Source organism: Eublepharis macularius, chromosome 4, assembly GCF_028583425.1.
Source record: "Eublepharis macularius isolate TG4126 chromosome 4, MPM_Emac_v1.0, whole genome shotgun sequence".
Lineage (NCBI taxonomy): Eukaryota > Metazoa > Chordata > Lepidosauria > Squamata > Eublepharidae > Eublepharis > Eublepharis macularius.
In genome coordinates this window covers 27,110,372-27,123,321 of record NC_072793.1, presented here as the reverse complement: position 1 = coordinate 27,123,321, position 12,950 = coordinate 27,110,372, and the positions used below count along the sequence as shown (strand labels likewise).

At 41.3% G+C, this 12,950-nt stretch overlaps 1 protein-coding gene across 2 annotated transcripts in view; it reads left to right on the top strand.

The window, feature by feature from the left end:
* The first annotated feature begins 3,620 nt into the window (after positions 1-3,620).
* The window catches only part of PGS1 (phosphatidylglycerophosphate synthase 1), a 33,737-nt gene continuing 24,407 nt past the window's right edge, over positions 3,621-12,950 (top strand). For both annotated transcript variants that reach the window (XM_054975990.1, XM_054975989.1), the window contains exon 1: positions 3,621-3,763. In XM_054975990.1, coding sequence (XP_054831965.1) covers positions 3,621-3,763 — 143 coding nt within the window. The remainder of the gene's footprint in view (positions 3,764-12,950) is intronic.

The following is a 12,950-nucleotide window of genomic DNA, read 5'->3' as shown; positions in this document are numbered from 1 at the left end:
TTAGCTAAGGCCTAGAAACATCTCTATATCTGACAGGATCAGGTATTGTTTTACATTGCACAGCACAATAAGCTTGGATCAAATGGTATGTTGATGTCTGATGTTTCATTTATGAACTGTATCACTGATTGCCAAAATATTTGAATTTTTTAACATTAGAAAAAAATCAGTTTTAGATGACACGCATCTCCAGCTCTTATTGCTTACTTATGTAGGTTGAAATACCATTTACACAAACGCTTAAAGAAGTTTTTCAGCATTATAGAACTAAGTGAGAGTATAACTGTTTCACAAATCCATTTCCATTCTTCTAAAAGGAAGACATGTGGCACTTAATAGTACCTGACGGTGCCATCCTATACGGAGTTACACCCTGTTAAGCTCATTGACTTTAGTGGATGTGAAAAGTATTAATTTTGCTTAGGATCTGTGTAGCATAAGCTTTTGTGGATTACTTGATCATATGCAATAAAGTCTATCATTAGTTGGCAAATACATACTTACATGGTTACTGAGGAGCACAGTTCCATGAGGTACCCATGGGAGAAGGCCTTACCTTTATTCAGCCCTCAGGAAAGGACTTTAAAGAAGGACTTAACGAATTCATTAAGGGTAGACAGTCACAAAATGGGATGCAAGAACAAGGCAGAAAAAGGAGAGCCTTTGGTTGCATTTCCTTTCACAGCTGCCAACCTACTAGAGATAGACAAGTCCCAGCAGACCTATCTCTCTTTTCCTGTTTAATACCAGCCTGTCTTAAACTTCATATCTTCTACATGAAGTATGGAACTGACGAACACCAACTTCATATCTTCTACATGAAGTATGGAACTGACGAACACCAACTTCATGTCTTCTACATGAAGTATGGAACTGACGAACACCAACTTCATGTCTTCTACATGAAGTATGGAACTGACGAACACCAACTTCATATCTTCTATATGAAGTATGGAACTGACGAACACCAACTTCATATCTTCTACATGAAGTATGGAACTGACGAACACCAACTTCATATCTTCTACATGAAGTATGGAACTGACGAACACCAACTTCATATCTTCTACATGAAGTATGGAACTGACGAACACCAACTTCATGTCTTCTACATGAAGTATGGAACTGACGAACACCAACTTCATATCTTCTATATGAAGTATGGAACTGACGAACACCAACTTCATATCTTCTACATGAAGTATGGAACTGACGAACACCAACTTCATGTCTTCTACATGAAGTATGGAACTGACGAACACCAACTTCATATCTTCTATATGAAGTATGGAACTGACGAACACCAACTTCATATCTTCTATATGAAGTATGGAACTGACGAACACCAACTTCATGTCTTCTACATGAAGTATGGAACTGACGAACACCAACCACCAACCAAATCATAAACCTTATGATTTGACACATTTCCCTTCACCTTATGGTTACCATGTCTGGGTTGGGAAATTCCTGAAGATTTGTGGGGAGAGCCAGGGAGCGTGGAGTTTGGGGAGGGGTACCTCAGTAAGATACAATGCCATGGAGTCCATTTTCAAGGGGAAGTGAACTGTGGTCTGGAGAGATCCATTATAGTTCCAGGAGATCTCCGTGCCCTTGAAAGGTAATAACCCAACTTCACCCCTTAAATCCCATATATTTAATTTTGACCTTTAATTCTGACATGTGCAAAACTGTTCCATTCAGACTAGAATCCGTGTACACTTTGTTGTAGATAAGCACCACTGACCATTTCAGTGGGACACACATCTGAGTAAAATTTCATGCTGTCAGGCTGCACAGTCAGAAACTGATTCAACTTTGATTCTCTTTCTTTTTCGAATTCCCTTGAATAAGAGCCAGAATATATGTTTTAGAAAAATACAAATGCATGTGTAAAACATTACAAAAACTTTGTAGAATTTTTTTGAGCCAGTACTCACATATAAGTTAATGTGGAAACAGAAGAAGATCATAACATCTACTTCTTTGACTGAAAATAAATGCATCTTTTTGAACAGCCACTTCATGTGTTTCTACTTCAAATGTTAAAGTTCTAATGTAACATAAATAATATGAAAAGACCGGCCAAGTGAGTAGGTGATGGGGTTTAATTGACTACTGTAATGACTGCTTGGAGAACCTATGTATTTAAGGTAAAACCTCAGAATGTACTTTACAAATAGACCTTGAAGAGTAGGAAAACTGCACTATTCACTTGTTCATTTATACCCCACTTTTCTCCCCAATGGGGCCAAAGTGGCTCACAACACTCCCCCCTCTGCAATCCTGTGAGGTAGGTTGGGTGACTGGCCTAAGGTCAGCCAGCAAGCTTTAACGGAAGAGTAGGGTTTCAAACCCGAGTCTCCCAGATTCTAATCCTACGCTCTTAGCACTGCACTACAATGGCTCTCAAACTACATTACAAACTAGAATATACAATGGTGGTTGTGGATTTTCTGGGCTGTATAGCCGTGGTCTTGTGGATTTTCCGGGTCTTGGACCACGGCTGTACAGCCCGGAAAATCCACAACCATCGTTCTCCGGCCATGAAAGCCATCAACAATATATAGAATATACAATGTTCTGGACATTTGATTTTGGCAGTTCAGTCATTTGACAGGACTATGCACAATCCTCCTTATACACATGGTGATAGATCAAGATGGGTAGCCGTGTTAGTCTGTCTGTAGCAGTAGAAAAGAGCAGAGTCCAGCAGGACCAATAAGACTAACAAAATTTGTAGTAGGTATCTCAAGAAGTGAGCTGTGACTCATGAAAGCTCATATCCTACCGGTTCGTTAAGTCTTATAGGATTCTTGTTTCTCATATACTTGGTTGTCTTTTTATGTGAACAGATCATACCCATTTTTTCCACTTGCGTGCGTGCGCCTTTAGTACTTGGGAACAGAACTCCAGTTCTGAGGGAACACATCTGTGAATACTTACATACGGGGAAAACATGCAGTGTGTCCCATTCGTGCAAAACGGCAAACTCACGCATGGGGAGGGGGGCACATATCCTGTATTCGCGCTCCATGGAGTGCCAACGCTGAACTTGGAAAAGGGCTTTAAAGCAACTATGGAAAAGAGCAAGAGTCCAGTAGCACCTATGAGACTAAAAAAATTAGTGGCAGGGGATGAGCTTTCATGAGCCACAGCTCACTTGTTCAGATACAATGCAACTGTATCTGTTAATACTTTATTGTGGCATAAGCTTTAGAGAATCACAGTTTTCTTCGTCAGATGCATGGTGTCCATGCATCTGACGAAGAGAACTGTGATTCTCGAAAGCTTATGCTACAATAAAGTTGGTTAGTCTTAAAGGTGCTACTGGACTCCTTTTGATTTTGCCACTACAGACTAACACTGGCTAATTCCCCTGGATCTATGTTAATGCAACCGTATCTTTTACATTTTATTTCTGGTGCTGCTGTACTAAAGAGCCACCTTTGGGGAAATTATATTTGGGAAAAGTTGTGTTCCGTTTCTACAATCCCCCTTCAGCCGCGCCGCTGCCTACCCAAGGTAGAAGCGGCGGCCTCTCACCTCAGCGATAACGGAAAGGAAGTGGCGTAGCGCCCGCGGCACCGTCACCCGGAAACGGAAGTCGCGAGGTTTCCATGGCGGCGGTTGCGGTGGTCGAGGCTCCTGTGCTATGGCGGCGGCTTCTAGCTTTCTTGCCCCGGGGGAGGCCCGCTTTGACCGCGCTGTTCGGCCGGCTGTCGGACCGCCTCACTCGAGGCCGCGAGCGTCGCGCACGCCGGTGAGAGGGCGCTCCGTTTTCCTCCGGCTGCCCCCTTTCCCCGCTTCTTCGGGCTGCCTAAGGGGCTCACCCTTGAGAACTCAGAGCTTGCCTAGCAATGGGGGACGTCCTAGTTGGAAAGTGGAGAAGCGAGAGTCCAGTCGCAGCTGCAAGACTAGCACAATGAGCGGGCGGGGGATGAGCTTTCGTGAGCCACAGCTCACCTCTTCACCTCAGGTATCCGAAGAAGTGAGCTGTGGCTCACGAAAGCTCATCCCCGCCCGCTCATTGTGCTAGTCTTACAGGCGCAACTGGACTCTGGCTCTTTCCCACTGCTACGGACAAACATCTTGATCTGTATAGAAATAAGTGTGTGGAAGATGGAGGAAAAGGCGAGGAATGCCGGGTCTCCTCTAACACGGCGTGGCCTGTTTATACCTTGGGGTTGCGTATAGATAAAGGGACGTGGCCCTGATTTCTTTTAAGCGAGAGATCATGCTGGTGCGCCGTTCAGCTCGTGGTTTCCCGAATGCCCTCCGGATAGGAAACTTGGCCCTGGCTAGGCCGAGTCACGTTTCTCCCCGACCTCTCCCGTTACGATCTGTCTGGCAGATGCAATTACTGCGCGTTCGTTGGTATTTTCTGTGGTGGACGTGTAAAGCATGGGTGACATCTGCCATGGAAGGCTCGTTGGGCTGGAATGCTTGACAAGCACGCGCAAGTGTGGAAAGATTTGGCGCGTCGAGCTCTCTTTGCGTTTGCTGCAGAAACCCTAGCGCAGCCACAGAAACTCTGCTTGCTATGCGAAGTGTGGAGCATCTGTTTAATCTTATTTCTGAGACAGAGATTTAGGAGGAAAGCTTTAGGATTCAGGTACTGGGGGCCTATGATGTGTCCGAAGTGCTATGTTCACAGTGCCTGCACTTGGGTATAAACAAGCTTTCTTTGGTGGCTTGTTTTTGGTATGCTTGAGGGTTTGGATATTCATAGTATAGGTGTATGAAGAATTTTCTACAGCTTTCAGCATAAATAATGCTATGTCAGGAGCATATTACCATGTCTTTATTTTGCCCAATGCACTGTGTAATTTCCATCAGTGGTTCACTTAAAACTGAATGTAGCAATGGCAAGAAAAGTGAAAATCATACCTGCTTGTAAGATCTCACTAAACACTCTTAACATCCCAGTTGTGTGGAAAGACCTTGTTGGGTTCTATACTTGTCTGCTTTCTACTTCCTTTCTGAAAATGAAAAATTCAGAAGTAGGAGGCTACAGGCGACTGAAAAAAAAGTAACTCGATTAGTTTTTTGCTGCCTCATTGCAGAAAGAAAAACTTTTCATAATGACTTTTACTGGTTTGTGGTGCCTAGTATAGGATTATATGGATATCATATGATTGATTATGCCTTTTTCAACTTTTTATAAAGTATTTTTATTTAAAGAATTAAGTAAATATGCTGAGATACAGTGCTCAGATAATGGTGTAGACTGTAATTTAACAGCGCAAATAATAATTAGGATTGGTAAGGGGCCACAGCAGTTCATCTAGTGTTAAATTTATTTCTGTGCTCTGTTTGTAAATAAAATAGGAAATGCCCATAGTACACATCTAAACTCATTTTATAGATTTATTTAGATTATTTATACCCTGCCTTTCCAGAATCTGCTTAAGGAGGCTGTCTGCTGAAGTTGCTCTTCAGCTTTAATAACTGTCAGCATAATAATCTTGGTGTGAAATGATGATTTAACTCAGTGATTCCAAAGCTTTTTGTTATGGTGACCCACAGGTTGCAATTTTTTTTAGTACAGTGCTTTCCATGGTCATAGATCCAGAGGAGTTAGCCGTGTTAGTCTGTAGTAGCAAAATCAAAAAGAGTCCAGTAGTGTCTTAAAGGTGCTACTGGACTCTTTTTTAGTACGGTGACTCATCAAGTGGCAGCCTTGGTGAACTATGACCTTGGTGCCCATCTGGTCCAGCATTTAATTTTCTACAGTGGCGAACAAGATGTTTTGAGAAACCAACAAACATCACGCACCCACTATGAATCCTAAGCAAGTGGCGTTCCAATTCTAGCTTTTGACTGTCCTCTCTCCATTACTCCCTTTAATTTCCTCTAAGATTCTAAAAAAACTCCCTCTAGTAACATTCAGGAAACACACGATTTTATTTTTTATTAATCAGCATGTATATGTGGTGAAGAAAAAATAACTGATGTTTGAATGGAAAATACTGTCTGTGGTCTCCTCCTCCTCTCCTCTACCAGCCAGGCCAGAACTGGAGTTTGAAGAGACATGTTTAGCGGGTGCCAGGTTGAGGAGATATGCAAAGGGTGTGTGGGCACTTGGTATGGTACATCCTCCACAGCAGGTAAGAGGGTTGTGAGGGGAACTGGGCAAGAGATTGGGCTACTGAAGAAGCAGCACCAAAATGGAGCCTCTTTCTTCTCTCTCATAATTCTTTGGCATGCAGAACAGCTCCCACCTGCATACCAGTCTTCCCCCTCTTCTTCCTGATACTACCATAAAGTTACTAGATGCCAAACAGCATTTCCCTCTCATTATTATCACAAAGAGGGAGGGGAGGAGAGAATAAGAGAAGATGGCAAGGAAGAAGAGGAGAAAAAGAGAAGGCTGCATAGGGTGGGAGCAGCTGTTAGAGATGGCTGCCCTGTGACCCACTTGCTGAGGCTTCATGACCCACTTTTGAATACCAACCCACAGTTTGGGAAACACTGATGCTATACATTTATGAAGATCATCAAGGGTCTCTCTTCCCTTCCTTTTCTCAAATCCATTTTTACTTCTATATGGCATACTGAACAGAGATATTGAAAAGACTTTTTAAATTGGTAATTATAATAACGGTTGTTGTGTATGGTCCCTGTGTGCTTTTTTAAAAAAAGTGTTGACTTCTTGGATATAAATGTGTCAGAAATGTACTACTTGAATTTCATGATCATTTAATCCCATTGACGGTGCTGTTCTAAATGTGCGTATGCACATTAGAACATGCACTCTCTCTGTTTCACTTCATTCATTGATGAAGTACATTCTAGCCTACGAAAGCTTATACTTGAAATAAATCTGTTAGTATTCAAGATCCTCCAAGACTCCTTTTTGTTTTTGTTTCCTGCACCGGAATATGTGCCTGTCTGAAGTTTTTAAGATGCTTCAGGGATTATGCTCATAATACTGTTTTATAAGATACATAAATAATACGCATTTACTTAGCAAACCTAAGTAAATGCCTAGTGTATGTATTCTATACAGATCCTTCTGATGTGGTTTTCATTTGTTTTCAGTCCAGTGGGGTTTGTCCCTCCTTTCCCTCATCTTTTCCTCTCAATCATAATTTGTTTTCATTTCTATCATATATTGACATCCCCTGAGGCTCTTTATTTCTGCAGTGGCCTGCCGAACATTTATAGTTAGAATGGAGGCAGTATCATCCCCTATTCAGTTCTGTAGTGCCCAGTTATGTTGTGATAGGTGTACAAGCAACTGTTAGTTTGCATAATGTACTTTTTTCATTTTTATTTTATTTTGAAAGTTTCTGTGCTGCTTGTCCCTGGAGCCCACTTGAAGTGGCTTACAGAATAAAATATTTTTTTGGAAACTCCGAAACCTTCATTTTCCCTATCTCTCTGGTCAAAAGATGCCACAAATATATTGGTAACCAAATGTGCAAAGTTTTATACGTTAGAGGCGTAGGGGAAAACCAGCTCTTGGGGAAAAACAGCAAAATATCATACTTAAGCTCTATGTGGAAATCTTTTGTGTGTGTAGATGAAATGAAGAGCTTTCCCTCATAAGAACAGCCTTGCTGGATCAGACCAAAGGTCTTAGGCATCCTGTTTCACATAGTGGCCGGCTATTTTCTTTACAGGGCATAGAAGCCAAGGCCTTCCACTGATGTTACCTGATATCAGAGGCTCACTGCCTCTGATATTAGAAGGTTCTCTTTGGTGCTCATGGTCAGGAGCCATTGATGGACCTACCTCCATGAATCCGTATAATCCCTTTTAAAAACCGATGGTACTAGTGGCCATCACTACCTCCACTGGCAGTGAATGCCACCATTTAATTATCTGTTGAATATAGAAGTACTTGGTTTCGTCCATCCTGAATCTGTTGCTCATCAGCTTTGTTGGGTGCTCCCAAATTGTAGTATCACGGAAGAAGGCAAAAAAGTTCTCTATCTGTTTTCTCCAACCGGTGCATAAACGTCTATCGTGTTTCCCCTTAGTTGTCTTTTTTAAAAAACAAAACAAAACTGAAAAGCTCCAGGCGCTTCAGCCTTTCCATGTTGGAAATGTGCACCAAAAATCTTGGTTGCTCTCTTAGGAACTTTTTCTAGCTCTGCAGTATTTTTTTAATATACAGTGACAAGAACTGTACATTCTGTTGCAAATGAGTCTGCACAGGGCCTTTACAATGCTCTGTTTTCCATCCTCTGCTTGGCAGTCCTCAGCAGGAGGTTGCATTTTCAGAGCTTATCAGTTTCATCCCTGCCCCCAACCCTTTGCAACCTCTGCACACATTCCTCTGTAGTTCAGCAGGATGCATGTGCTGTCTAGACCATTGCTTCGGTGAAGGTTTATCTTGCAGTAGAACGGTAGAAAGGGACAGCAGCACTCCCTTGTGACAGTTTCTGAGGCTTGAGGACTAATGTCACATGAAGCAGTGGAACAAAAGACAATGGATATGTGAATCAGATGCTCATAGATCTAATAAAATGTGGAAGTTACCCTAGTGAGAGAGGAACGGCTGGTGGTTAACACAGCCACAGGAACAAAAATCATATATTTATACAGATGACATTATCATGTAACAAAGCACATGCATGATTTCCCCAGATCTAGGTTGTTGATTCAGAGCTATTACATCTGGCAATCCATGCAAAGATAATTATTCCTCCATATCTTTATTCTGATAATTCTGTGCTGCTCAGGTGTCAGGCCGAGGAGAAACCATTTTCTGTAGATGCTGACCTTTTCATACAAAACATGTTTTATCCACCCTTGTCCGCATACCAAGCAAAGTCTGTGGAGTCATTCTGAAGGTAAATTGTCGAAGGACATCATTCGCATGACGCCATCAGATGTTACAGTGTTTCCTTGTCTGCCTTATGTTAGCAATAATGGGCAAGTTGTGGTGTAATACTTAAGTATTTTCATGGTTCGGGTAAACCTCTCAAGTCAGGATTTCAGCCTGCAGTGACAGTTTTGGAATTTGGGAAATTTTGAGTCCGAGGCAAATTTAGCCATGAACTTGCTATAGGGTTGTGAACTTGTGAGCAGCTGTATGTCTATCTTAATTTGAGTTCCAAAACAGGAATAGCAGCTGAATTTGGTTGTTTGGAGAACAAAAGATATGCAAAATACTTTGTGCTATATAAAATGCACATAATGGCCAAGTTCCCTTTTTGCAACATTGAAGAAGGAAAGCGTTTTAAATTGTATTTGGTGATGGTGAATCTTGCATTATCTGGGAAAAACTGTGCTTCTGGTATTACAGGAAGTACGTTGCATTCAGCAGATGTTCTGACTTTTCCCCTCATGCCAGCTCATCTGTGTACTGTAAAATGTACTGTATTCAAAACAAATCTTTCTTTTAACAGATGTATTCTAATGAGATGATAAACAACAAGGTCTGTGTTCAAAAGCTTCCTCCTTTGGCCGTTCTCCCAAACCTTTGAATTGTTCCCAAGGCATAATTTTATCTCCAATTTCCATAAAGAATCAATTTCTGGAAAAGTGGTTGGTTGGATTAAATGTGGTCTGAGAATTAAGGAGACCCAGGAGACATAGAGTGAAATCCTAAGCAGAGTTTCTCCAGTCTAAACCCATTGAAGTCAATGGGCTTAGACTGGAGTAACTCTGCTTAGGATTTCACTGTTAGATTCCACACATGCCATACAGACTGCTATCTTTCTAATGCAGCTTCTGATTACATCCATGGGAACAAAAGGTTTTGTTTTTCTTTTTAGAATACCTTTCTGCATGGTTGTGGACGGCAAATAGTAAATATTTGGTTATTGGAGGGATACTTAATACCACATAGCTTCCTTAACCCCAGTTTCGCAAGCAGCCAAATATGCATTATTTGATTTGCTTTCCACCACTGATGCCGTTAACTGTAGACCTGTTTTGAAAGAGAGGCCAGGTATTCGAATTAAGCAATTTATGCAGATTTGCTGATTGATTCTAACTAGAATTTTGGATTTCATCTTAGTTTTCCTGGCCCCATCATTATAGTCAGAAGGGTATGGAGGTGGGTCTATCTTGGAGTTAAATTGGTTTGCCTGTATGTATTTTAATGTTTAACATTAAATAGCATATGCTGAATTTGAGTTGGAGAACAGCATTTAATTATTCAACACCTTCAGGAACTAGAAGATTTCTGCAGGAGTAGCTATAAACATCTATGCTTTTTTATTTTATTAAAAAAAGCAGTATGGGCACTACCTCTCGTTCTGTATTTTTGCTTCAGGCTTTAGTCTAATTTAGCATTCTACTCTTAGGATTTTGTTTGCTCATGACAGCGTCTTTTCCTTTTGGTAAAGAAGTAGCTTGTTCTTTGATATGATCTACCCTCCAGGTTCCTTTAGGAGAAAGGTAATAGCCAGAAAGGTGAACGTTCAAACTATTGGTAGCATCCAGTAAACATGACTCAGTTAAAGTAAGGGAAGGCAAGTGTTCGAAGACACTTGTTCACGCCCTGCCTTTTAAGTGTCTCAGTAGTTTAAGGAAGTTACCCTCAAGCCTTTATTGTTAGTTTGTTGCATCACTGTGTTAGCAATAAAACTAGTTTCCCAGATTCAATCTCTTAACGCATGCAGAAATACAGTAATACACAGTCAGGCCTTCCAGTGAATCAAGAGTCATTGGTAGAAGTTGTGCTGTGGCTTGTGTGGGCGATAAGCACTATGATATATATCCTGTAGTTTTATTTGGTATGGTAGCTGGGGGTTAAGAAAAATTGTGGTACTTGATCTCGCTTTGTCACAGTATTAGTCAAAACCATACTTCCTTAAAAACAGAACTTCCAACCCCCCTAGATTTATAAATAGCAGGTTCTTCAAATGCTGAAAAGTTAGACCCCCCAGTTCCATTCATTTTCCCTTCTCTGTAACTGTGACATTGCTTTTATGTGAGCTTGAGTCTTTTTTTAGTTTAGGCTACAATTGATGCTATATCAGCTGATTTCTGAATGCAGTGCCACTTAAGTGTTTATTACAACAACCTTGCTAGGTAGACATTTGTTAAGTGGCATTTCTTTTCTAAGTAGCTTCCCCCTTTTATTTTAAGTTATCTGTTATGGCAGAAATACTTTTTGTTCTATGGGTTATCACCCTGAACGCATTAATTAGAAAAGGATTTGCAGCATGTTGCACATTTATTTTACGCATTTATTTATATCCTGCTTTTCAATGGGGATCCACAGCAGCTTAGAAGATAGTTCTCACCTTCTTTGTCTTTTTACAGCAACTACCCTGTATGGTAGGTTAGGTTGAGAGCATGAGACTGGCCCAGGATCACCCAACGAGCTTCGAACCTGAGTCTCCCAGGATCCTAGTCCGCCACTAGCAGCTCTGCTATGCTGATCTGGTGTTTATATTTAAAGTGTAGCAGTTCCTTGAAAATCCTTAAATAAAGATTTTACCACATATTAGTAATGATCTAGAGAAGTGTGAGTAAGGGTTGCTGTTCCCCTGTACTGAAAAGATGTAATACCTTCCCGTGAAACACTGAGTGGCTTTTGAAAGATGGGAAAGCTTAAAAAAGCTGTTTGTGACGTAGCACTCTACTATTTGCTAAGGAAAACTCAAGGTTGCTTATATATGAAAAACATTACAAGTGAGTGAGCTAGATCTTTGCCTTCGGTGTAAAATCCAGAGAAGCAAGTGTGATCATCTCTTACAACGGACTTTATCTGTGCTCTTCTTCAGCCAAAGGCAACTCTTAGCAGCCTTTTCTCAGGATAACAGAGTATAAAGTAAGAGAGAGATCTCTGGAGTCTTGTGTATTGTCCTGCAGTGCATATAGGTGAATTAAGAGTGTAATAAGAAGGCTGAATGTGTCTAAGGGCTAAAGTGGGTGAGAGATTGAATTACAGATCTCTGATCTTCCATCTCTATAAACGTTGTTGTAATTTTGGGGCCCAGTTGGGTTCAAAACTGTGGTACTGGTGAGGATTTTTTACCTTCCCCAAGCTTCCCCCCAGTGTTAGTTTTCCCCTGGATGGGCCCTATTTGTCCCCTTCGGAAACACTGGGGAAAACTTGCATTTTCCTTTATAGCATTTCCAGGGCCTAATTTACAGAGAGAGAAAAAGCTCCGCTCTTCTTACCCTGCAGTAGTCTTGATTCAAATCAGGCTTCCCTGTAACTGCTAGTAAAGAACATGAAAGAGAAGGAATATCAGCATTTTAATTAGTAGCCCCCTTACGTTTTTAGCATATTTGGTCATCAAAGTAGCTTTATTCTGTCACCTTTCCCCTCTCAGAGTGCTCTAAGACTTTGGTGCAGTGGAAAAACCCAGTTATGAAGCGCAGAGAGAGAATGTGTATCAATTATCCCGTTATATAAAAGGCAAGCCGTATTGGTGATGACTCACTTTTTATCCTGGTGCGCCACCAGAGGGCACCGCTGCATCTGGAAGGCCAGACAAGGTGACCCATCCCTCCAGGGGGCGCTCTTTTCTAGGGCCCCTTTTTTTAAAAAATGGGCTTGGTTGCTAGTATGTAACATAAAGGAATTAGTGCAAGTTGTCTCTCTCTCTCTCTAGATATGCCTGTAAATGAAGACATGGTCTGTGGGAAGATAGGTGTACTCAGTGCATCAAGAATGTGTTAGGAAATTGGGATAGGAAATAGTGATATCCTTCAATGGACCCTTATAGGGCTTTTAAAAATGTATCAGGATTCTCTTATTACATGTCGACAACAGAGCAGTATTGCTTCAGCCTCAATGGAGTCCTGCTTATTTGCTGCTCTTTAGTTGACCAGAGACTGCATCAGGTAAATACCCTTTAAAGTTCTCCTTTTGGTATAAGGAAAATGGAAAATTTCCCTCTGAGTTACTGTAATTGAGTATTGCCAAAGCGGTGCCCAGCCCTCATGAACCGTTGAAAAACAAAATTGCTAGGAATTCTTGCACATTCTGAGTCAGATCTCCATTGTGATGAATAGGCGGTGACAAACTGGTG